Consider the following 25,322-nt stretch of genomic DNA (forward strand, 5'->3'; position numbering starts at 1 on the left):
AGAGATTGAGCCTGGGGTTGAGGGGGCATAACTGCCTCAGTGCTCTGGATCTGTGGGTCTGCTGGCTGCTCACGAGTTAACTCTTTAGTGGCCACACTGATGCCTTGGGTGGTGGGCTGAAGACACAGTGGCACTTATGGTCTCAGATCTTACCCTTACGGGTGTCACCCTGACATCCCCCCAAAGAGCAGCAACATAGCAGGGCCATGTGTCACTCCCCTGCCTCCGTTGCTTAGTGCGAGTTCAGAGCCTGAGTTCTCAACCCCACATCACACCCACTCACTTGCTGTGTGGCCTGGAGCAAAGCCAAGTCTCTGCCTCAGGATCTTCTGCTGAGCTGAGATGAAGTACTGCAGTTGGGTGGTTTTGACTGACCTTAGGCTCCCTCTCTCCCACTCCCACTCCCTGTTTGCCCGCCTGCTCGGGGAATCCAGGTTAGAAATGAAGATCATCAAGGGCTCCGGCGGCACCCCGAAGCTCAGCTACACGGGGCGGGACGACCGGCACTTTGTGCCCACGGGCCTCTACATCGTCAGGACAGTGAATGGTGGGTGATGAGCGACTGTTCCCTCCCTCCCCCTCCCTCAGACAGGGTGATGGGCCCAGACTCTGCCCACCGAGCCTGAGGGGGCAGCCCGGCTGGCCTTGGAGGTGCATGCTGAGGGGGACGGTGTTCCCTGCGCCTCTTTGCTCTGGGGGTGGGGCTGGAGACTTGCTCGTGCCCGCATGGCGCCCCCCATAGGCAGCAGCAGATGCAGAAAGTCAGGCCTGGCCATCTGCATCCCCTGTGGGATGCCCTCTGGCCCACAGCCCCGCTTTCTCTGCCACAGTCCCAGGGATGTTGCCCTGGTGGCAGGGTAGCAGGACTGGGGTGGGGTTGTGAAAGTCACTGTCTTACTCATCTTCCTGGAGCCCCTCTGGGCTGGTGTCGAAGGCTGTGTCCTCACAGGCTTCTCTTTGCTGCTCTTGGCGGGGTGGGGGGTGAACACCAGGAGTGGAAGAAGGTACTGACCTGTCCCCTGTGGGTATTCTGTGTCCTTTCTGGGCTGCTTCTCCCTTCCCTCCTGTCAGAGCCATGGACTATGGCATTCAGCAAAAGCTTCAAGAGGAAGTTCTTCTACAACAAGAAAACCAAGGACTCTACTTTTGACCTCCCTGCAGAGGCCATTGCTCCATTTCAGTAAGCATCCCTCTTCCAGGCCCGCCCCCTCAGCAGCCCCAGGCATTCCTGCCAGGATTCTTGGGGCACACCTGGGCCCTGAGACCCACTGCTCCCCAAGAAGGTGGGGATGCTGGCCTCTGCAGGCTGTGGCTGGGGGTCCTGGGTGTGGGAACACGCTGAGGGCCCCCAGCCGTGCCCTCAGACCCAGGGTCCACTTACCAGCTCGCTGGTCATAGATTTCAATAGCAGCCGGCAGCCCTAACGTGCCTGTAACTAGTGTGTCACCTCACTAATACTGCTCTGTTAGAGCTGCAGAGACAAACCGGAACATCAGTCATTGGGGGATCCAGTGGGATGCATTTAGCAGAAGTAGCTGTTGGGAAAAGCTGGTTCTGGGAGGCAGGGAGGGGTGGGGCCTACTGGGTGCATCTTGGCTGCTGGAGGCAAGACCCTCAACTGGAGTCGTTGCTGAGACAAGAACACCCCTCCCCAGTCCCGGCTGCCCAGGTGGGTGGTGATCTCTTGGTCCTGCTCTACCGGGTGCAGCCCTCTGACCTTCTCCCCCTGCCCTCTTCCCCTCCCCAGCATCTGCTACTTTGGCCGGCTCTTCTGGGAGTGGGGGGATGGCATCCGTGTGCACGACTCCCAGAAGCCCCAGGACCCAGACAAGCTGTCCAAGGAGGATGTCCTCTCCTTCATCCAGACACACAGCGCCTGAGGGCCTGGGCCCCGCCCCGCGGATGCCCTGTCATTGCCTGCGCCTGGGCCCACAGTGCTGCTTCCCTCCCCTTCTCAGAAAGGGATGGGAGGCAGCGCCTCTCTCTCTCCGAGAGCTCAGTTGGGGCCCTCAGAGGACACTCACATGTTCCTTCTGGGACACTTTTGGACTCCTCTCTCCGGAGACCTGCCAGGATCAGCCTGAAGGATGTAGCTCCGACAGCAGGTTTGAGGCTGGGGCCTGTGGCCCGTGGCCCGTGGGGCCAGTGGAGGTCACGTCAGTGCAGTGGGGCTTCGGCTCTGTCCTTCTCTCCTGTATTCTGTAGACTCACTTTTCTGAGTTTGTGCACTGCCCCAAGGGCGGCCATGCCCCTGCTTTGCTCAACTTTTTACTGGGCCAACCCTGAGTGGGAGGAGGCCCACCATTGTGAGCTGGTCAGGAGCCGCTGCTGTACACATCAAGGTTTTGTTTCTTTGAACTTGCTGTTTTGATGCCAAGTTGGAAAAGATTTTGTCTCCCCCCGCTTCCCTCCCTGTCCTGGTCTTCCTTGGAGTTCTCAGCCCAGAGCTCTGCCAGTCCTGCAGGCCGGGAAGGGAGGCGTGTGGACCCCACGTCAGGATGCAGATAGCACTGTCTAGTGGGGAGTGTGACTGCTTCCTGGGTCCCACTCCCTCTAACGTGAACAGCTTAGAGGCGGAGGAAGCAACCTTGAAGACCTGCTTTTTTCTATGCCTGGCAGCAGAGGCCCTGCCGTAACAGAGGGTACCTCCGGGGCTTGGCCGCACCCCTGCCAATCATGGCACCCCATTTGCCCCAGCTACCTTGCTACCCTCCCCCTCCTTTTTCTTCCCTTATAACAGAAGGCACAGTTGCTTTTGTCTTTTTGTGGTCACTCCATTTCCTCTATCTTGGTGGGCGGAGGGGGAAGAGGGGAAGCTGGGCAGTAGCTTTGGGTAGGGGAGGGAACCTGTGGTGGTTTTTAATGGGAAATATCTCTCAGAGATGCTCTTATGGGCTCCCCCGGCCTCATCCCAGTGCTAGACTGGTTTCCATGGAGATAGGGCATCAAGGCTCCAGTGAGGTTGGAACTGACTCCACCTCAGGGGTCTCCAGCCAGCATCCAGCCCCTCCCCCCAGGTTGGTAGCAGCACCATTGAGATGCTGTATTTCCACCCAGTTCTGGGTATATCAGTGTGTCTTGCAGAATCTTGGATCATTAAAGATAAACATATTTTTAATGCCTGTGTGGCTCTGTACTGGGGCTGCTGCTGTTTGTCCTCAGCGCTTTGTGGTCTGGGACTTGCTTGGATGAAACAGCTTGGGCTGGAGGTGAAGGGGAGGAAGCATGACTCAAAGAAGAGGGGAGAAAAGAGGGTTTCTTTAAACAGAGCCTGGACAAGGCTCCAAGGGCTGCTGCTACTTGCTGCCGGAGAGGGGCCCCAAAGAAGAGTCGGGAAATCATGTTAGAAGCAGGGATTGGAGAGTGAATGAACCTACCGGCCAGCAGGGCAGGGAGGCACCTTCCCCCTCACATAAATCACACAGCTCACTTGGTGTCGCACCGTGACAACCCAGGATCGGGCTCTGTGACTAAAATAACAGAGGCGTCAGACCAATTAGTGCCACTAGATGGGGAGGGAGGGAGAGATGATTTTGCCGACCTGGGCCAGACTCCCCTCCATTCTGCACCTGCACCAGAGGTTCGGCAGGTGCTGGTGGCGCCTCTCCCCTGCTGCTCTAGGCTAGTGCTTCTCCACCAGTCACTCCTCCGGTGCAGGTTCCCCCAGAGCCTTAGCCCCCGTGTTGCTTGGCTCCTTTACCCTGGCCCCCAGGGTCCTTCCTTAGCTCCCAGGGCCACCCCTTTCCTGGCTTTGACTGACTCAATTGGTGTGATCTCTGTTCCCAAACCCCTTTGGCCTTTTGGTTGCCCTGCTTGGCCTTGCTCCAGCCTCCCAATCCCAACCCTCCTGAGCCCCGGGTTCAAGGCCTGCAGGTGTTGTCTGTGTCAGCCACTGCTGGCCACTCACCAGGAGCCTGGTCATTACCGTGGCTCTTGCTGTCCTCTGGCTGTGCCACGCCTCACCAGACCTGCTGCCTCTTGAAGATGGGTTGACTCCATACTCCCGTGGGACCACCACATGATCACTTCAGGTCCCCAAGTTGCTCTTCGCTGAAAAGACTGATTTTTTTCTGTCATGATCACAGACAGTGGCCCTGACTAGGGGGTAAGACAGCGCGTGGTGGGGGTGGTGTGAGGGCTGCCTCTCAGCCACAGCAGTGCCCCAGGCTCCAGTTTTGGCTTTGGAAGTACCCTTATTCCCCGTGTACGCTGTGGGCTTACGTTCTCCCCCCGTTCTCCCCTCTGAGTTCTAAGCACTTTCTCTTGGACACTTCTTCCGCGATTCCTGAAGTGACCCTTCTGCCCCCCAGCTGCCATCAGACCGTGACATTTACTCAGCACACGGGAGCAGATGGAATGTTCTTTATTGCCTTTCCCTTGGGCTAAGGCAGTACAGGGTCCTTCTGGAGACCCCAGCCCCACAGCAGGACCGGAGACAAGAGGACGCCCTGCTCTAGTGTCTGGGTCAGGGAGAAACGGCCCTAGGACCTTGGTCCTCTTGAAGCTTGAAGGGCCTGCTCGGCCAGGACCATGGAGCTGAGGGGAAGCCCGCGCTGCCTGCGGAAATCTCAGGCTCACGTGGTCCAGTAGGCGTAGAGGAAGGTCAGGAGGATGAAGATGACCACGGAGAGCAGCATGTTCTTCCGGTTCTCCTGGCGAAGCAACTTCAGCTCCTTCTCTGTGAGGGAACACGGTGGTGGGGTGGAGGTTTCGAGCGTCCGCTGCTCCGCCCATCTGTCTCTGCCTGACCCACAGGACTGCACACCCTGCTGAGCGCAGAGGTATTGCAGCCGTAGAGTCCATGAGAATGACTGGCCTCCCTCTCCAATTAGCCCAGATCCTCACAGCCTTTTGGCTACAGATCCAGGCCCAAACTTTTCTGCAAATTCAGTAAAAGAATGTGTGAGGGGGTCACCAAAAAAGGCCACACCTGAAAGCCAAGGTAGATGGGGAGAGGTCTCACCAGCTGAGTCCTCTGGCTTAATGCTGGGTGGCTCCAAGGTGCTTCTCCTTTTAGGGTATCTCATCTGGCCAACTAGAAACTCTGAGACCTGCTGGGACTGCCTCAGGCCAACAGTGGAGTAGGTACAGGGTGGGGCCACACCACCAGGGCTCACAGCCCTGCTCCCTGGTGGCCACCCAGCTGAGCAGGTACTAGGGATGCTAGGAGGCGGCAGTTTGTGCCCATGGGGTGGTCAGGCTGCCTGTAGAGGAAGGCAGCCTCTTACTCTGCAGCCAGTGTACCCGTTCAGATGACACTGCTGCGTGTCCTCTGTGAGGCCTAAACTCAGTGGTAATGCTGCAGTTGTGTGTGAAAATTGCTGCTCTGAGAGGAAAGCGATGTCCCCTCCCTGTGGGTGAGGGCGCAGAGAGACACACCTGCAGAGCAGCTCCGGGGTGGCCAGACGGGACCCGAGGAAGGGAACACGACGTGCACTGTGCTTAACTGTGCTGATTCACGCTGGTTCCTTGGGGAGGCCACCTGCCATGGGGCTATTCTAGGGCTGATTCTCTCAGGGTAAATGGAACAGACAAGTCTGAGCCTTTGCAGACCCTTTTCCTCCCTGGCTGCGGGGTGAGGGGAGCGGGTGCAGCCTTCCTCTAGCTCCCAGTCCTGTCTGGGCTCTACCCCGTTCTGCCCCCATCACCCAGAAGGTGGCAGCATTGCTCCACCCCACAATAACCCCTCAGGCACCCAAGCCGGAGGTTCATCCTCCCCTGCTGGACCCCTACTGGCACCACACCACCACAAGGTTTTCTTGGGAGGAGGAATAGGGAGGACAGCACCCCCCGCCCCAGGTCAGGGTGGATGCGAAGCTCTCTCCTGGACCTGGCACAGCCACACCCCTTCATCCCGCAGGCCTCGCCGTCTCTCTCGGAACCAAGAGACAAACCTGCTCTTCCAGGCTGCTGGGCCCTCAGTGGGTCCTGCACCCTCCTTCCTGAAGAATGCCCTTGACGCCCTCACTCTGTGGGCTCTGCCCCCTCCTGACCCTGGGGCTGGGGGGTGGGTGCTAGTAACAGGAGGGACCCTTCTTACCATAGTTGGAGGCTTTGCTCATCAGGCTGCTTTTCTCCTTCTCCAGGGACCTCCTGTGAGGGAAAGGGGGTCAAAATGGGCTCAAAGCCCTCTTCCTTCTTCCCGCCTCAGGAGTAGCTGGCACACCAGGGCAAGTGGATAGGAGAACCAGGGCCCAGGTCTCCAGTGGCAGGGGGGTGGGAGGGATGGAAGTTGAGGGCCAGGGCCCAGGGCAGAGATGAAGGGCTGGGGGAGAGGGGGGAGCACTACCTGGCTTCTGGGCTCAGCTCTGCCCCATAGAGCCTGGAGTTCACGGCCTCCAGCTCTCTCCGACACTGTGACAGCTTCTCCTCCAGCCCATCGATCTGAAAGACAGCACACCCAGCAGGAAGAGATGGGTGACAGAGCTTTTCCATTTTCAAGATGGCTGGGATCCTGGGGTGGGGAGGAAGGAGCCTCTAGGAGTCTTTTTGGACACTGTCCCTGCCCCAGGACCTAGGTTTGCTGTCCTACACGTCCATGTGGTGCAGCCTGAGTCCTGCTGGAAACAGTTGTGGGTGTTGTTCAGGGTCTCACAGCTGCCCTGACCCCCTGGGCCAAGCACGGGCTGGGGACAGACAGAAGCAGCCCCTCAGCTGTCTCCCCAGCGCCTCTGGCATCCAGCCTGTCAGCTTAACCATTCTGTCCCACAGCAGCAGCAACCAGAGCCTCAAATGGCAGGCATCTGCCACACAGGCGGATCCTAGAATGAAAGGAGATAATGTGGGAAGGTTTTGCCTTTCCAGAGCACTCCACATGCGTTTGGACGGCTAAGGACCAAAAAGCAGAGGCATATTTTCGCACTGGTATACTTTATCTTAGTGTCATCTAAGTTATAATAATGCACATTTTCCCATGAGATTCAGTAAAAGTTACTGAAAACACAGCTCAAAAACTCTTCTCTTTCTGACGTGGTTCTTGTGCAAAAACATTAACCATCATCCAGGCAGCAGTAACTTGTGGGACACACTAGTTAAGCTGAAAGGCTGGATGCCAAAGGTATAAGTTCTCCCATTTGTTTTGATTATAGTTTCAAAGATGTGTTCTTGGGGAAATAATCTGAGTTATGGGAAAATGTTTTAAGGAATACTGGACCGGGTCATCCACGGTCCTGCTAACATGCATTTGGCTCTGAAAGGTCACCCGTCTAATCGGCCACCTCCCTGGGCTGTGGCTGCTCTTCCTGCACCTCCGCCCTGCTGGTCGGAGCCTAGTTTTCAGTGGCTGGGAGTTCAGAGGTCCCTGAATAGTACCTTGGGTCCAGCTAATGCTCCGTTTTCCATCTGACTTCCCTCATTCTCACCACATCCCCGAGAGGGATAGCAAATAGGACCTCGATTTCACAAACGGGAGAATGGGCCCCCTAAATGGAGTGACTTTTCTGAAGACTCAGAGTGGAACACCTTTCTCCTTATCAGTTTCAGCCAGTTCTCTGTTCCAGTCCTTTCTGGAGTGGCCCCTGTCCAGACGGTAATCAATGACTACAAGTTCCTTATCCCAGAATTCCTGGCAGGTGTTCTGGGGCCGGTGTCAAGAGTTGCACTTGAAAACCCTGGGCCTTCTGCCCCACTCCCTGGCCAGTACCCACGCCGGTCCTGCTGGGTCAGCCACTTTCCCTCGTCCCAACACCCAGCCCAAATGCCACACCATCTACCTGCTTCCCTACAGCCCAGCCTGCTGCCTACTCCAGCTCTGGAAGCAAGGCCCTGTGGGAGGGAGCAACTGCAGAGCCTCGAGTTAATTGCCTGGTTAATTGTGTCATTTCTCTGCTAATGGGCACCAGAGGGAGGGCTGTCCTGGGAAACAGCCCCAGCCAGGAGACGGGGCTGTACCTGGGGAGGCCAAAGGCTGTCCTGGAACCTGAGTCAGAGGGAAATGAGCACCGGGGAGCCAGACTCAGGCAACAGCACAGTCTGATGGGATGGTTAGTGGAGCTGGAACCAGGAGGGGCAGGGCTTCGGGCTGCCATGCAGCCCACCCTTTACAGCAGCACCCCCAGCCCACACAACTCAGCCCCTCCCTCAGGACCCCAATACTTGCTGTTTCCATTTCCTGGTGTAAAAACCACAATCGGCACCACATTCCGCACTAGATCCCACACAAAGTGTGATTCTCGACGCTCTGTTCCCTCCACTGGGCCTTCTCTTCTACCCTTGGCTGAAGAGGCACTGCCCCTTCCCCTGGTGCACCAATCAACCCTCCTCTCATGAAGCTGAGCACACATGATGTCACCGTGCCAAATTCTGGGTGCCCCTAGGGTAGATGATGTGAACTTGCAGCCCAGGGTCAAGCCTAGCCCAGACTGGCCCATCCCACCCGTGTATGTGACTGCCTGGCCTCAAAGGATGCTTGACTTCGTAGTTCCTGTCCTAGAAGGAAGGCATGGTGGCCGCCTGTCTCCTCTTTGTGGCCTGCAGCCTGGCCCACTGCAGCCTTTGTGTTTGTAGCCATGGAGGAAAGAGTGGAGCTGGGCCTTACGTAGCACTGGGAAACTGAAACTCTCCCCTCATGCCCACAGAGGAGGGGGGAAGCTAGGAGATGCAGTGACACAAGCACAGATGGATTACCCACTGCATGTTTTCGTCCCGGGGTAGATTTCTCCCTGTGGCCAGGCCCTGGCTTGCCTGTCATTCTGGGGAGGAAGTTTGGGGACTGCCATCCCTAAACACCTCTAGAAGGCCACCAGGGGCTTAGACAAGGGATAATGGGCCCAGAGCAAGGTCAGCAGCTCATGCTAAGCAAATTTCCAATTGAGGTTGGCAAACCACAACTGGCCATGCCAGTCTGTCATCATGCTCTGGGCTGTGCCCGTGGAGCTGGCAGCCAGAGGCCTTTATCTGATCAAGTCCAATTTATCTGCAGTTCCAAGAATACCCCACTTTCACTTACCACTTTCTAATGAGCTTAAACAGGCTAACACAAATCAAGGTTTTAGGGACTGAAGCTCTAACCTCCCTCTATGAATATTTATGTCCTACTGAAGCTCTGATTCCCTTCTAAATAGCAAGTTCTCTTCTTTATAACCCAGCTGCTTGATGTGGGCTGAGCAAGGGGAGTCTGGACGTCTGGAGGCTCTTTAGCAGGCCTCACACTGATCCTCGGGGGATCCCACGGCAGTCACACACCCTGCAGCACTTGCTGAAGCAGAAGCTAATTCTCGAGCAGCTATAGTGATGGGTGAAGAAATGCTGGTGACGTACCGGTTGCAGATAATCAGGGAGGGAGGATAAGGATGCATCTTTCAGCCGTGACTGGGGTCAGGCAGCGTGGCTACAGAGCAAAGACAGACCCAGAAAATGAGGGAGAGGACCAGGAGAGGGGGCCTTAAAGAAGCCCCTAGATGGCTTTTCCATCAACTCTCAAAGACATGCACATGAATGATGCACTTTGCAGATGCCCCCGAACAAATCTACAGTCCTTGGTTAGTTTCGTCTCTGCCACCAGACTGAGCAAGATAACCAAAACCAGAAGAGAAGACACAGGTTAGGACCAGAATAAGGAGACACATGCCAAGAAGATTCTGGACACACAAGGGCCAGAGCTGGACAAGCAGTTGGAAGCCCCAGTGCCCCAAAGCCTGAAATAGCAGTTCCTGAAGAGCACCGTAAGCAGGAGTGTGGGCTGTCGTCAGGCACCTCCTTGACTCTGTGCTTCAGTTTATTCACGTGCGAAGCAGGTTTCATGTGCAAAGAGCCGCTCTAAGGATAAGAAGCAACACTGCAGAGTGCTGAGAAGGGTGCCTCACACACATGAGGGTTAAAGCGTGTTTGCTGACATTATTATCAGAGTGTTTTGCACTAGATCTTTAGGGAATAAGAAGAAAATGGAGCTAACTTGTGACGAGGGTAAGAGGAGACAGAAGTGATGCGCGATGAAGAGAACCCTGCCTTGGTCACTGGCTGGCAACAACAGGAAGGGAGCTGAGAGGGGTCAGCAGGGTGGGGCCTGCAGGGCAGACCACGACAACAGAAATGCCACCACAGGCCAGCCTGCAGGGAACCTTGGTGTTCTGCCCAGGGATGAGGCTGGGGGATAGGGGGGTTCTGAGGCCAGGGCCAAGCTGAAGAAGCTGGGCCTGGTGGAAGCTGAGGACAAGAGGCCTGGAGCAGCATCTCAGGTGTGGTCTGGGCCCCAGTGGGCACCTCAGGAGACATGGAACAGCAGGTGAAACCCAGGTTCATGGATATGGAGGCTCCTTAGGGCCTGGCGCCCAGCTAAGCTGGGAGCAGGAATGCAAAGCCCCAGGACTAAGGCAGAAAGAGGCGCCTTCAAAGAGATCCAACCACCTTGGTGGGAAGAAAAGGTTACACTTGAGAGGCCATGGAGGCGCCCAGGACTCCCACCTAAAAGGCTGGACAGTAGGTGAGGTGGCAGGAAGCCTGGCTCAACTGGTTCAGTTCTTGGACTTTCTTAGAGCTGTGGGGGGCAGCACTGCTGGCTGTGTGTGTCACAGGTAAAGTGACAGCCAAGGTGGGGACTGAGACAGGCACTCATTCAGGCAGCATGGGAGCAGAGAGCGGAGGCCCTCGATGTACAGTAACACGCACACAGGACGCATCCACACGTTACCGTTACACTCAGAAGACCAAGTGTCCATTTTTGTACAAGGAAAGAGAACAGTGTGTCTGTGTCATTGAGACGACAGTCAGGGGGTGAAGCACGGCTGCAAAGGGACCTGAGGAATCAGAGGCAGTGGTGTGAGCTCCCTACCAGCAAGCAAACCGTGCCTGTGGCAGGTCACACACAGCCGAGGACCTGGCAGGGGTCATGTAACCCCGTGTGCAAGCAGTTCAGGGGACCGGGAAGCAGGAGCGCAGGATGTCCTTGACCCTGATACCTGCAGTGGCTAAAACCTGCCCCGGGGGCTGCTGGTCTGAGCCAGGCGGGAAGAAGAGAGAAGAGAGGGAGGGAGAAGCGGTAAACGGGGCAGAGTGGAAGGCACGCCCCTCTGGCAGGAGGAGTAGAGGCCCTGGGGGAGGCCTTGGGGACGGGATGCAAGAATCTATACTCTGACAGGAAAGGCCCACAGGGACTCCTCCACCCTCAGGCCAGGAGCCACTGCCCTTCTTGTCCAAGCGCGGACTGGGGGATCGGAGCCTGCTGGTGGCTTCGGAGCAGGCTCAGTGAGAAGCCTAAGGCCAAGCATTCTCCACAGAGGTGGGGTTTCCGACGAAGAACTGAAAGATCTGCAGCCCGACGGACAGCCAAGGTCGGCAGGGGCCCCGACCCCAGTCAAGTGGGGCCAAGGGAAGAGAGGTGGGTCGCTCCTGCTAGTGGGTGCCAAGGGAAGAGAGGGCGCCTTCCCCTCCAGTCATGGGGCAGGGCCCCTTCCGCAGGTGCAACTCTGAGCGCTGTGAGCTCCCCTGGCCCCAACCCGCTGGTAAAATGGCCCCTGCTGCTTGACTTGGGGAATAACACCCTATTCTCAGAGCCTCAGGGAGGTCTCCCTGGGTCCCATGTGCCATAAAACCACTGTGTTAAGAGAAACTGTAAAATTCACCCGTAATCCCTGGAGGCATCTTTTCAGGAGTATGGAGCCTCCTGGAATGGAAGCCCCAGTGAGGCCTCTTTGGGGTCAGGGAAGGTCCTCGCCCTCGTGAGGCCAGGCCTGTGGGGACCAGCTCCAGGGCTGGTTGCTGCCCGGCCTCACCAGCAGCTTTTATGCTGCTGATGAGCATGGGCCACAGGCTGTGGCTCTCCTCCTAAAGAGTCTCCTCCCGAAGGGGGCTGAATGGTGCTCCCAAGAGCATCCTGACAGCCTGGGAGGGGGCTCCCTGCCTCCTCCCTAAGGAGCCACTGTCCAGGGCCAGACTCTCTTCTGGGAAAGGCAGAGGCCCCCCTGGGGCTGGGCACTGCCAGGCAAGCCACTGTGCTTTCTGGTTTAGGCAGTAGTTTCCCATCTTGCTGGCCTTGCTCTTGGGACCTTCTGGGCTGTGAGTGACAAGAAGTGGCTGGGAGTGAGTTAAGCTCAGGAGTCAAGGAGCAGTCATGGGGCATATCCTGCGCCTGCCTGGCTGGGTCCTTGCTGGGCACTGAGACCTAATAAAGAGCACAGGGTTGAGGTACTGGAGCCCAACTCAAATCATGGAGTTTCACGTGTCTGGCTGGCACAGCACGAGCATCCTCTGGAAGCCCAAGTCCACAGTAATACCAGTAGCAGCCACGGCTTCTGCAGCAGGCAAACGTGCCAGGCACCGCTCTAAATGCCCCACACGATTCGCTCACAGAAGGACTTGCTCGCAGCATGCGCACAACCACCCTGGGGGGTGAGGAGGAGGAGCATCAGTATCCACATTCTGCAGATGAGGAAACTCAGCCTGTGGAGATGAAGCAACTTGTCCAGGGTCACGCAGCCAGGTCCCGGGGGAGCAGGCTGTGGGAGTCTGTGCTGCGAGCCACTCTTAGCCCCTGGATGTAACGTAACAGTGGCTCCTTAAACCCTGGGCACCAGGCAGCTTGTGGGCAGCTTCCCGCACGCTCCTCAGTGTCTGCATCAGCTGTGCAAGGAAGGGACTGTCCCCATTTCACAGAGGAGCAAACTCCTGCATGGAGAATTTAAGCAACCTGCCCTGGGTCGTGTTACTGGGAAGTGGCAGAATTGGGGTCTGAATTTGAGTTTTTCTGCTTCAGAGCTTAAGCTCCGTCTACCACTTCAAGCTCTTCTTCCAAAATCCCTCGTGAAAACATTCATGACAAAGAAGCGGTCTGTGGAACAAAATCATCCCACATCCCAGCTGAAGCCCATCGAAGCTTGTTGATCTGGCTTTACCGGATCCTCTACTCTGAATAATCTTGTACAAGAGCGTCACTCGGTTTCTGTCCACATAACAGATACTCGCTGTGAGGGAAGATCCTGATTGAAAGCCACTTGGAGACAGTGAGATGAGAGCCCAGCATCTGTCCTCACACAAGGCAATTACCCTCCAACTCCCAGCGTCGCAGTCACCCAGGCACCTCCCCCAAATCACCTCTGCTGCCAAAGTGCGCTCTAAACGCACACAACACACAACACGGACTTGGTTGTGAGAAGGAGAAAGGTGGGCTAGTTGAGCCCAATAAGCCCTTCTTTCCCCAAAGCCTTTCTTCTCACTTGCCAACAACTCATAGCCCAGAGAGTGGTGTCAGCTGTTTCATCTCCAGCCCAGCAGTCCGGGGACTGGACTGCTGCAAATCCACTTGTTTTCACACGTCGGGGAGGCCCTGGGATGTTTATTATAATGGGCAGAGAAGCCAGCCCACCTGCCCAGATGGTCTGTGGCAAGAGTGCAGGGGCTCCCCATCTGGGGCCTGGAGGCCACACAGCCAAGTCACAGGGGTCACAGGCTCTGATTTTCCAGGTGACTAGCCTCAAAGCCCAAAGGCCCGATTACCCGGACACTGGTTACGGGATGTTTCTCTGTGGGGGCAGAGAACAAAAACCTTCACCATGGGGCCTGAATCATCAGAAGTTTCTTTCCCAGGATGGGCAGATGAAGAGAGAAAACCTCCGTTTTTAATCAATGAACGATCTCAGGAAAAGCAGAGAGCTAAGGGGCTTGTCATTTCTCTGGAGCATCACCTCCTGTCCCAGGTCAGCAAGGCAAGGGGCCCTGCTGAAGCCCACGCAAGCTCCGAGGCCTTCTGAGAGCACCTGGCCTGCTGATCAGCCCTGCGAGCAGAGCCACGCCAGTCCTTGTCTGAAGCCTTGAGCAGCTGTCCCTGGGCCAGAACGTTGTTTGGGGTTTGTTTTCTCTTCTTTCCCCCAATATATTGCTTTTGATAAATTAGCAAAAGCTTCTTCATTGCTGAAAGGCTCAAAGCACTTTTCAAGAATTGGCATCCACCCTGCGTCTTATGAATTCATTAATTAAGATGCTGGCAAACAGCCACTCCACACATGCTGACATCCAGCCGTGTTAGGTAATGAGGTTTTAGTCTCCTGACCCCCGTCAAGTGCAGTGGGGCCAGACGCAGGCTGCCGAGAGAAATCACCTGCCCAGTGGTGACCTGCCACTTGTGCCTGGCAGCAGGTGAGGCTCATTTAATGGTCAGCCACCCTTGAACAGTGCCTGCCTGCTGCAAGCCTTTCTCCCAGCCCCTGGCCGGGCGGCTCCCAGCAAGATGGGGTCCAGCTGCCTGCTCCACTTTGGCCTCCCGACCTCTGACCAACAACCCCCTCTGCTGGGCCCAGAAGTCAGAGGTGAGGGTTCAAATGCCCCTCTAGCCACTCAAGCCAATTCTATAAATACTTACTGATGGTCCACTCGGCTGCCTCTATCTTTTGTCTCAGAAAATTGGTAGGTTCCCATTAGCCTCGTCCACAGCCTGTTCCATAATCGGAGGCTGTCTTCATCCACACTCAGTGCTTCTGTCCCTCCCTTCTCTGAGGGAACTCATAGCAGTGGCTGATGTTATGCAAATAATTATAAGTATCCAGGCTCTTCTCCTGCTGCTGCTCATCATTCCTGGGCTATTTTCTCCTCTCAACCTACCTACGACCTCTCCTTCATTTTCACTGATCCTGGCCTCTTTTTCCGATAAGAATTCCAGTGATTTTTAAATGACTCCCGTTAACTTTTATTCCCTCTAGCAGATACTATTAGTTAGCCAACGTTGATTCCCAACCCCTCTTCCCTCTGTCTGCCTCTTCCACTGAGGTTAGAAAAGCTCAATAGATGCCTTCCCAGACTCACTGCAGCTAGAGGTGGTCAGGAACCAGTTCTGAACATCTTCCAGATGTTCCAGAAGTCAGCTGGGAGACTCCTGGGAGAGCTTATGCTTTGCAGATAAAAGGGACAAAGAGAATCACAGTTCTATTTTCTTTTTTCCCTGACTTAAAGTTGGATATGATGACTGGAGCTGTGGTAGCTATCTTGTGACTAAGAGGAAACAGCTAAGAGAATGCAGAATTACCAGCCCTGACATAGCTGAGGTTTTGAACCAAAGCCAGTAGCCACCTCCCTCCAAATTTCTTGTGATGGGGAAAAAAAGTATACTCCTGTTCACTTAGGTCACTGAGGTCATTTTTCTGTAACTTGTAGCTAAAAGCTTTCCAAACTGATAGATTTCTGTACTAAAGACCAGATCCAATGGACTTATCCCCTTTATGACATTAGCTAAGACATTGCATGTGTTGATTTAAAACCAAGTGGCTGTTGGAACATCTAAAGACACCTCATTGAATGGCCCAGCTGTGGAAAAAAGTACAATGACTAAGTAACAGCTCATTACTATCAGGTATTAAAAAACAGGCCTCACATCAGCCCAAATCCTTTCAGTTTAGACAGAAATGCAACCTTTCCCTCAGCTAGAATCCTATGAGTTTAGACTGAAATACAACCTTTTCATCCACCCACACAACTTGAAAAAGAGTACCAGAGCCAGTGATTTTCTCATCTGAATTATAATTCTCCCTTGTTATTCAGAAGAAGACTCATAGCCAGTTTTTCCCAAGTCTGAGATTTCACAAGGTGGCAAATAAGTCTGATAAAAAGGCCTTGAGAGGAGCCACAAGGAGGGGAGGTTGGGAGGTGCCTTGGTGTCTGAAGAGGTGACTGCCCAGGACAGCTGGCCTGAGCCAGCCCTCAGGGGGAGTTCCGCCTGCTCAGTAATTGCTTCACTACAACAAGAGAAGACTGTTTGCAGGGGCTGAGATCACTCACTTGTGGGGGTTTTATCGCACTCATCAGATTAACAAACATTTTTGATTAAATCACCACTTCATTGGCTCTGAGCACACGACTTTTAATAACAGGACAATATCTACTGCTTCTGAGCACCAGCACACATTCAGTACTCAGACCCACAGAGGGCAAAGGAGGAACAAGGTGAGGAGGACAGCCAGATGCCAAGTTTTTCTCGGGTGCACAGCTGCTGAGCTCAAATATTAGAATATCCAAGCTAAAGGTAACCTAGACCCCAAGATGACCAATGTAAATATATTGATATTGGTAGGTTAAAAAAAGTGGGCAAGGAGTTCCTTCTGTGGCACAGTGGGTTAAGAATCTGACTGCAGCAGCTCAGGTTACTTTGGAGGCACAGGTTCAATCCCCAGCCTGGCACAGTGGGTTAAAGGATCTGGCGTTGCCACAGCTGCTGTGGCTCAGATTCAACCCCTAGCCTGGGAACTTCCATATGCTGCAGGTGTGACCATAAAGAAAGAATAAGTGGGTGGGCGAATGTGACTGGTATAAGCCACTAGGAAAGCATGCACCCCACCAAATTCAAAACACTGCCTAAAACCCATGTCAAGGATGGGATTAGGATGGAAAAGTAGAAGGACTGGAGCTCACCTTCTCTCATAAAAACAACAAAATTACAACCAACTGTTGAACAACCTTCAACCAAATGGACTGCAAACTTTCAAAAAAGATATCCTACTGCAGAAGACAAAGAGGAGGGCACATCAAGGCGTGGGAGCAATTACACGATATAAGCAACCCCATACCTCCCAGTTGGGAAGCCCACAGGCTGGAAGGTAACTGTATCACAGAGACTCACCTACGGGAGTGAGAGTTCTGAGCCCCTGCAACATCTGGCATTGAAGGCCAGTGGGGCTTGTGTGCAGGAGCTCCATGGGACTGGGAGAAACTGAGACCCCATTCTTGAAAGGCGCACACAGGCTTTCATGTGCACTGGGTCCCAGGGCAAAGCAGAGACTCCATAGGAATCTGGGTTGGACCTGATAGCAGTTCTTGAAGGATCTCCTAGGAAAACAGGGGGTGACCGTGGCTCATTTTAGGGGAAGGGCATTGGAGGCAAAGTTCTCTGGAATAATCATCAGCATGTGTTCCTCTAGAGGTGGCCATTTTGGGAAAACCTGGCCCCACTCATCAGCACTGAGAAACCCCAAGCCAAACAATAATCCAGGTGGGATCACAGCCCCACCCATCAGTAAACTTGCTGCTTAAGGACCCCCACCAGGCACACAGCCACTTCTAATTGCACCCAGAGAAAAAGCCCCCCCCACCAGAGGGATAAGAATCAGCTCTACCTACCAAAGGGCAGGCACCAGTCCCTCCCATCAGGAAGCCTACAGCAAGCCCCCGTACCAACTTCAGCCACAAGGTGGGTAGCCGTCAGAAGCAAGAGAGGCTACAACTCTATTGTCTGCAAAAAGGAGACCACACCGAAAAAAAAAAAATTAAAAATTTAAAAAATAAAAAAGATAAAATAGAAAAAAATAAAGGAAAAAAAAAAAGAGAGAGACAGAGACCACACCAAAAACCTATACAAAAATGAAAAGGCAGAGAACTGAAACTCAGATAAGAGAGCAAGAAAAAAAACCAGAAAAACAGCTAAGTGATCTGGAGATTATCAGCCTCCAGGAAAAAAGACTTTGGACTGATGATAGTGAAAATGATTCAAGACATTGGAAATAAACTGGAGGCAAAGATTGATAAATTACAGCAAACATTGAGCAAAGAAACACAAGATTTAAAGCTTAAGCAAGCAGAAATGCAAAATACAATGACTTAAATAAAAAATTCATTAGAAGCAACCAACAGCAGAATACAGGAGGCAGAAGAATGAATAAGTGAGGTGGAGGAAGACTAGTGGAAATCACTGATGTGGAACAGAAAAGAGAAAAAAGACTGAAAAGAAATGACAATCTAAGAGAACTCTGGGACAACCTTAAACACACAAACATCCGTATTATAGGGGTGCCAGAAGGAGAAGAGAGAAAGGAACAAAAAATATTTGAAGAGATAATAGCCAAAAACTTCCCTAACATGAGAAAGGAACCACTCACTCAAATCCAGGAAGCACAATGAGTACCATATAAAATAAACCCAAGGAGGAACACCCCAAGACACATATTAATCAAACTGACCAAAATTAAAGACAAAGAGAAAATATTTAAAACAGCTAGGGAAAAGAAACAAATAACATACAAGAAAACCCCAATAAGGTTATCAGCTGATTTTTCAGCAGAAACTGTGCAGGCCAGAAGGGAGTGGCACGGTATACTTAAAGTGATGAAAGGAAAAAATCTCCAACCAAGATTACTCTACCCAGCAAGGCTTTCATTCAGATTTGAAGGAGAAATCAAAAGCTTTACAGATAAGCAATAGTAAGAGAATTCAGCAACACTAAACCAGCTTTACAACAAATACTAAAGGAACTTCTCTAGGCAGAAAAGGCCACAACTAGAAACAAAAATGACAAGGCTCACTAGTAAAGCATATATATATATATATATATATATACATACATACAGTAAAGGTAGGGAATCATCCATGCACAAATATGCTACTAAAACCAGAAAATCGTGAGGAGGGTACAAATGCAGGACCCTGGAGATACACTTGCAATTACGAGACCAACAACTTAAAACACACACACACACACACACACACACACACACACACACTTCTATATCAAAACTTCAGGGTAAGTGCAAACCAAAAATCTACAATAGATACACAAATACAAAAAAGCAATTCAAATACAACACTAAAGACAGTCATCAAACCACAAGAGAATGGAAGAAAAAAGAGCAACAAAAAAAATCCAAAGCAGTTAATAAAATGGCATAAGAAACATACATATCAGTAATTACCTTAGGAGTGCCTATCAGTGGAAGTGAATCCGACCAGGAACCATGAGGTTGCAGGTTTGATCCCTGGCCTCGCTCAGTGGGTTAAGGATCCGGCACTGCCGTGAGCTGTGGTGTAGTTGCAGATGTGGCTTGGATCTGGCATTGCTGTGGCTGTGGCACAGGCCAGCAGCTATAGCTCCAATTAGACCCCTAGCCTGAGAACCTCCATATGCTGTGGGTGTAGCCCTAAAAAGTAAAAAAAAAAAAAAAAAAGAAAGAAAAAAAGAAAAAATTACCTTAAATTTAAATGGACTAAATGCCCCAACCAAAAGACAAAGACTGGCTGAATGGATACAAAAACAAGACCCACTCCATTTCTAGGGACATATACAAATTGAAAGTGAGAGGATGGAAGAAAATAGTCCATGCAAACGGGCATCAAAAGAAAACTGGAGTAGCAATACTCATATCTGACAAAATAGACCTTAAAATAAAGAATATTATAAGAGACAAAGAAGACATTACATAATGATCAACGGATAAATCCAAGAAGAAGATATAACAATTGTAAATATATATGCACCCAACATAGGATCACTTCAATATATAAGGCAACTTCAAACAACCTTAAAAAGGAGAAACTGACAATAACACAATAACATCCCACTTACAGCAATGGACAGATCATCCAGACAGAAAATCAAAAAGGAAACACAGGCCCTAAATGAAGCATTAGACCAGAAGGACCTGATAGATATTTATAGGACATTCCATCCAAAAGCAGCAGAATTCACATTCTTCTCAAGTACACACAGTATATTTCTCTAGGACTGATCACCCTCTGGGCCAAAAATCAAGCCTCAGTAAATTTAAGAAAGCTGAAATCATATCAAGCATCTTTTCCGACCACAATGCTATATGACTGGATATCAACAAGAAAAAAACTACAAAAAACACAAACACATGGAGACTTAACAACATGCTACTAAACAACCAGTGGATCACTGAAGAAATCAAAGAGGAATTAAAAAATACCTAGAAGCAAATGACAACAAAGACACAACACTCCAAAACCTATGGGATGCAGCAAAAGCAGTTCTAAGAGGGATATGTATAGCAATACAAGCCTACCTCAGGAAACAAGAAAAAGCTCAACCCCTCCCTACAAAAAAAACCCTAACTTTACATCTAAAGCAGCTAGAGAACAGACAAGACCTAAAGTTAGCAGAAAGAAAGAAATCATAAAGACCAGAGCAGAAACAAATGAAATAGAAATGAAGAAAACCATAGAAAAGATCAATGAAACTAAAAGCTGGTTCTTTGAAAAGATCAACAAAATTGACAAACCCTTAGCCAGATTTATCAAGAAAAAAAAGAGAGGACTCAAATCAATAAAATTAGAAAGGAAAAAGAAAAGTTACAACAGACATCACGGAAATACAAAGGATAAGAGACTACTACGTACTAGCTCCCTTTGTGGCTCAGTGGTTAACGAATCCAACTAGAAACCATGAGGAAGGGGTTGGATCCCCAGCCTCACTCAGTAGGTTAACAATCCACTGTTATATGAGCTGTGGTGTAGGCCGGCAGCTGTAGCTCTGATTCAACCCAGAGCCTAGGAACTTCAATATGCTGTAGGTGGGGCCCTAAAAAGCAAAAAGAAAAAAAGGCTATACTACCCAAGGCCATCCACAGATTCAATGCAATCCTTACCAAATTACCTAGGACATTTTTCACAGAACTAGAACAAAATATCTTAAAATTTGTTTGGAAGCACAAAAGACCCAGAATAGCCAAAGCCATCCTGAGAAAGAAAAATGGAGCTGGAGGAATCAGGCTCCCTGACTTCAGACTATACTACAAAGCTATAGTCATCAAAACAGTATCTAACTGGCACAAAAACAAACACTGATCAGTGGAACAGGATAGAAAGCCCAGAATTAAACCCATGCACCTATGGTCAACTAATTTATGACAAAGGAGGCAACAATCTCCATTGTATAATGGAGAAAAGATAGTCCCTTCAATAAGAGGTGCTGGTAAAATTGGTCAGCTACATGTAAAAGAATGAAATTAGAACAATCCTTAACACCATACACAAAAATAAACTCAAAATGGATTAAAGACCTAATATAGGACCACATACTATAAAACTCTTAGAGGAAAACATAGGTCAAACACTCTCTGACACAAACCACAGCAATATCTTCTCAGATCCATCTCTCAGAGTAATGACAATAAAAACAAAAAATAAACAAATGGGACCTAAATAAACTTAAAAGTTTCTGCACAGCAGAGGAAACCCTAAACAAAACAAAAACACAACCCACAGAATGGGAGAAAGTATTTGCTAATGAAGTGACTGACAGGGGATTAATTTCCAAAATATATAAACACCTCCTGCAGCTCAATACTAGAAAAACAAACAACCCCATCAAAAAACGGGCAGAAGATCTAAACAGACAGTTCTCCAAAGAAGACATACAGATGGCCGAGAAACACATGAAAAGATGTCCAACATCACTAATTATTAGAGAAATGCAAATTAAAACTACTATGAGGTACCACCTTACACCGGCCAGAATGGCCGTCATCAAAAAGTCTACAAACAATAAATGCTGGAGAGGGCGGGAGAAAGGGAACCCTACTACACCATTGGTGGGAATGTAAATTGGTGCAAACACTATGGAAAAGAGTATGGAGATTCCTCAGAAAACTGAAAAAAAGAATTACCATTTGATCCAGCAATTCCACTCCTGGGCATCTATCCAGAGAAACCCATGACTTGAAAAGACCTGTACCCCAATGTTCACTGCAGCACAGTATACAATAGCCCAGAGGTGGAAACAACCTAAATGTCTATTGACAGAGGAGTGGATAAAGAAGATGTAGTAGATAAACACAATGGAATATTACTCAGCCATTCAAAGGGATGAAATAATGGCATTTGCAGCAATATGGATGGACCTAGAAATTACCATGTTGGGTGAAGTTAGTGGGACACGAATGTCATATGATATTACTTACATGCGGAATCTTAAAAAAGGATACAATGAACTTCTTTGTGGAATGGAAACTGACTCACAGACTTTGAAAAACTTATGGTTACCAAAGGAGACAGGTTGGTGGTGGGGGATGGATAGGCTGGGGTTTGGGATGGAAAGGTAAAACTGGGTTGTGATGATGGTTGTACAACTATAAATAAAATTCATTGAGTTAAAAAAACAACATGTCAGCCAAACAAAACACACGATTATCTATGATTGAGATTTGGACCACAGTCAGTGAGTCTAACCCCTGGTGAAATTCAAGTTCTTCATGTTACAGATGAGGAAACTAAAGTCTAAAAAAGGGGGATGACTTAGCTATGATGGAAGGATGCAAAAGAACTACACAGGCTACTGATAAGAAAGCACTGTTGTTATCCACCCTGTGCTGCATGTGCGAGGCACTTTACATATATTGCCTCATTTAATCCCCAAAACTACACTGTCAGGTAAATGCAGTTTGCTGGGGAGACTCAGGCTGTCCACTAAAACACACTTGCCGGTTCTTCCACAGTAATGGAGCCATAGTTGGGCACATGTCCTCCTGGCTGATGAATGTATTTCCCAGCTGGCCCTTGCAGTAAGTGAGGCTTTGCATCCTAGCTACATCTTTGTTGATGCAAAGTGAGCACTTGGGCCCAATATTCTCCTTCTGTTTTTGTTGTTGTTGTTTTATTTTTAGGGCCGCACCCTTGGCATATGGAGGCTCTGAGGCTAGGCTTCTAATCAGAGCCACAGCTGCCCGCCTACGTCACACCCACGCAGGATCCAAGCCGCATCTGCGACCTACACCACAGCTCACAGCAACACCAGAGCCTTGACCCACTGATTGAGACCAGGGATCGAACATGCAACCTCATGGTTCCTAGTCAGGTTCATTTCTGCTGCATCAGAACAGGAACTCCTGGGCCCAATATACTTAAAACAGTGGGTGTGCTTCCTCCACTCTTTTTCCCTGGCAGTAGACACCTCAATGGGGGTACGATCTAGTTTTATTAATGAGGTGACAACATGGCCCTGGGGGATGGCCAGAGCCACTACTGTCCGGGTATTCGAGACCAGGGAATGGCAAACTATGGCATATGGGCCAAACATAGTTCATGATACGTTTATGTAAATAAAGCTTTATACTTATTTTTCTTCTTTTTATGGTCGCACCTGTGGCATATGGAAGTTCCTGGGCTAGGGGTTGAATCAACAGCAGCTGCCAGCCTACACCACAGCCACAGCAGATCCAAGGTGAATCTTCGACCTACGCCATACCTTGCAGCAATGCCAGATCCTTAGCCCACTGAGCAAGGCCAGGGATCAAACTGGCATCCTCACGGACACTATGTCAGGTTCTTAACCCACTGAGCCACAACAGGAACTCCTGAAACACTCATTAATTTATATATTTCCCAGGGCTGCTTCTGTGCTAAGGTCACCTATCCGAGTGTAGTTGACTTTCATTATTAGTGGTAGTTATGTTCTGTAAAGTTGCCAACAATGAATTAGCAAATACTGAACCAGGTTAGGTTCCTGTGAGCCTCTGGTCACAACATTTTAATCAGCTGATCAATACAAAACCTTGTTTTGTGTGTGTTTCTGTTTAAAGAGACCTTATATAATATATAGTTGATTAACTGACACTGAGCTCACATCCAACAGCAGCATAACTCATGCCTGAGAAAGCTTATCTAAAACACATTCTCCATAAGGCATGTCATAGCCTTCTTGCACCTTGGAAAACTAAACAGCACTTCAGTACCACACTTGAGGGCCATTTTAAACAACAAAATCACCAACAAAAAAGCACAAAAAGGCAGGAAACTTGGCATTAGAGACGAGAAAAAGGATACTTATTTGCAGCACAAAGAAGAGTGGAAAAAGACATAGCCTTCTTCTACCTGAACTGGCCATGTGGGCCTCGGTCGGATGAATCAAATCTTGCCACTTTCAGTTAATTACTGTGAAAGTATTTCTAGTATTGGTCTAGAGGTTACAAACCCATTTTAACAAGCAAATTCACAAATACAGAATCTGCTAATAATGAGGATCAACTGTAGTTGCAACAGAGCCCATATGGCCGACAAGGCCTAAGACAGTCACTCTCTGATCCTTTACAGACAACACCTGCCAATCCCTGCTCTAGCCTGTTAGGAAAACAAACAATTTTCTTGTTCTTGAAGCCACTGACTGAATTTTGGGGTTTCTCTGTTAGAGCAGCTTATCGTGTCCTAATACAGGCTATAAAGCCTATGCCCTTTCCGCTAAGAGTGTCATCTCTTTTTTGCATCTGAATTTTCTTTTACAAGGTGATTCACTTTTCCATCAAGCTTTTTTCCCACCAAGTATGCCAGTATTTCTCAAGGGGTGGTACTAAAACCTGCATAAGCATGTGTGTAGCTTGTTAAAAATGTAGATTCTTAAAAAAAAAGGAAAGAAAAAAATGTAGATTCTTTGTTAAAAACACACACCCAAGTCCTACTAAATTACTCAAGATAGAGGAGAATTCAACTGTCCATTTTTAACAAGACGTTTCTTCATGCATTTTTAAGACTGAGAACTGATGAACTAGTAATAAGCTCAAGATAATTATCCAGTATCTTTCTTGCAACTCCTGGGAGGGTGATTTAAAGGAACTGTAACACAAGAGAAACAAGATGCACCAGGAGGCAAATCACCTGGGCTTGATTCTCCATGCTTCAACCCCTTCAACCTGGACTCTACTTGGAACCTCAGTTTCCCCATCTATAAAAATTTCACAGGCTTGTAGTGAGGATTAACCAAGAATGCAAATAGAGTAACAAAGGCCAGTTGCTCAATAGACATCAATTTTCTTCCCCTTCCATGTGCAGTCAATTATTTGTAAGCTCTTTGGGAACATCACCATTCCAGAATTCTCTACAAATTCCCACAGGTTCCCATAGTATAATTTTTAAGCGACACGCTTCAGTACCCCAGAGGAAAAACTTCCCATCTCAGGGGGCAGTTAAGCCATCGGTAACAGATTAAACAGTATGGGCATCCCCACCTTTCCGGGTCCCCTCATTTACAGGTCTCTACCCCTCTGGGAAACCCTCACCACGAAGTACAAGCCCCTTTAGGGTTCCCCTCATTTAAAAGTCGCCCATCAGGGCCCCCTGATTTCCGTCTCGCTCTCCTTGGGGCTCCCCTTCCTCCAGAGGGAAAGAGACACGGATCTCCGCGTCTCGTACTCTCACCTTCTGTTCTCAACCCCTGTGGCCCCTCAGGCTCTCCAACCTTCGGATCCTCGTATTCCTCACCTCCGGGCACTCCATCTGGCCCTCTCACCACCCTCGCGGCCCTCTCGCAAATTCACGTCGCCCTCACTTCCTCCCCTCACCCACTCCTCCAACCTGCAACCGGGTGGACCCACTACCCCTGCATGGAGAGAAGGCAGTTAACCGTGTGGCCCACCCCCCATTTCTCCCCTCACCTCTAGAGCTACGCCCAGATTCTCCCGCTTCTTTTTGGTCATGTTACTTGCTGGGATCTCCGAGTCATTATTGGACGCGCCCACCAGTAGCACTACGCATGCGCAAACCCTCGTGCTTCTCTCTCATTGGTCACCGAGATGGCTGGCCGCGGGACTACTGGCGGTCGCCATCTTATTGAGGGGCGTAGCCGGTTGGGCCCGGCCATGTTTGTGAGGGGAACCACTATTTGAGGCTTCAAGCTAGGGGGCGGTGGG

General features: G+C 50.4%; 2 protein-coding genes and 1 long non-coding RNA gene across 13 annotated transcripts in view; 1 reads left to right on the forward strand and 2 right to left on the reverse strand.

Annotated features, from left to right (window-relative positions):
• CMTR1 (cap methyltransferase 1) overlaps nt 1-3,118 on the forward strand; it is a 63,330-nt gene extending 60,212 nt beyond the window's left edge. For all 3 annotated transcript variants that reach the window (XR_014810080.1, XM_084968011.1, XM_001924210.6), the window contains 3 exons: nt 435-547; nt 1,072-1,180; nt 1,748-3,118. Coding sequence is in view for 2 of the 3 variants with exons in the window: in XM_084968011.1 (XP_084824137.1) it covers nt 435-547; nt 1,072-1,180; nt 1,748-1,880 (355 nt within the window). In the remaining variant the exon portion in view is untranslated. The remainder of the gene's footprint in view (nt 1-434; nt 548-1,071; nt 1,181-1,747) is intronic.
• Nucleotides 432-25,145, reverse strand: CCDC167 (coiled-coil domain containing 167). Of its 9 annotated transcripts, none has more exons than XR_014808898.1 (5): nt 25,068-25,145; nt 6,290-6,384; nt 6,041-6,093; nt 3,926-4,678; nt 432-3,470 (listed from the first exon to the last, which is right to left on the reverse strand). XR_014808898.1 is itself a non-coding variant. In XM_084966103.1 (4 exons), exons 1-4 carry the CDS (start codon nt 25,107-25,109, stop codon nt 4,099-4,101), a joined length of 858 nt encoding a protein of 285 aa, XP_084822229.1. In that variant the 5' UTR covers nt 25,110-25,145; the 3' UTR covers nt 432-4,098. The 9 variants fall into 9 exon arrangements, 6 of the variants coding, with proteins under 6 accessions (XP_084822229.1, XP_084822230.1, XP_084822228.1 ...); XR_014808897.1 differs by having other exon boundaries at nt 6,290-6,454; XR_014808896.1 differs by having other exon boundaries at nt 3,378-3,470; nt 3,908-4,766.
• LOC146401528 (uncharacterized) lies at nt 16,622-18,739 on the reverse strand. Its single transcript, XR_014810102.1, has 3 exons — nt 18,600-18,739; nt 17,035-17,146; nt 16,622-16,743 (listed from the first exon to the last, which is right to left on the reverse strand). It is a non-coding gene; the product is annotated as an uncharacterized LOC146401528 (long non-coding RNA).
• Nucleotides 25,146-25,322: the final 177 nt, after the last annotated feature.

This window comes from Sus scrofa, chromosome 7, assembly GCF_054392235.1.
Source record: "Sus scrofa isolate SSC_HxYL_T2T_F1_AM1 chromosome 7, Sscrofa_HxYL_maternal_Yorkshire_Landrace_v2.0, whole genome shotgun sequence".
NCBI classification, from domain to species: Eukaryota; Metazoa; Chordata; class Mammalia; order Artiodactyla; family Suidae; genus Sus; species Sus scrofa.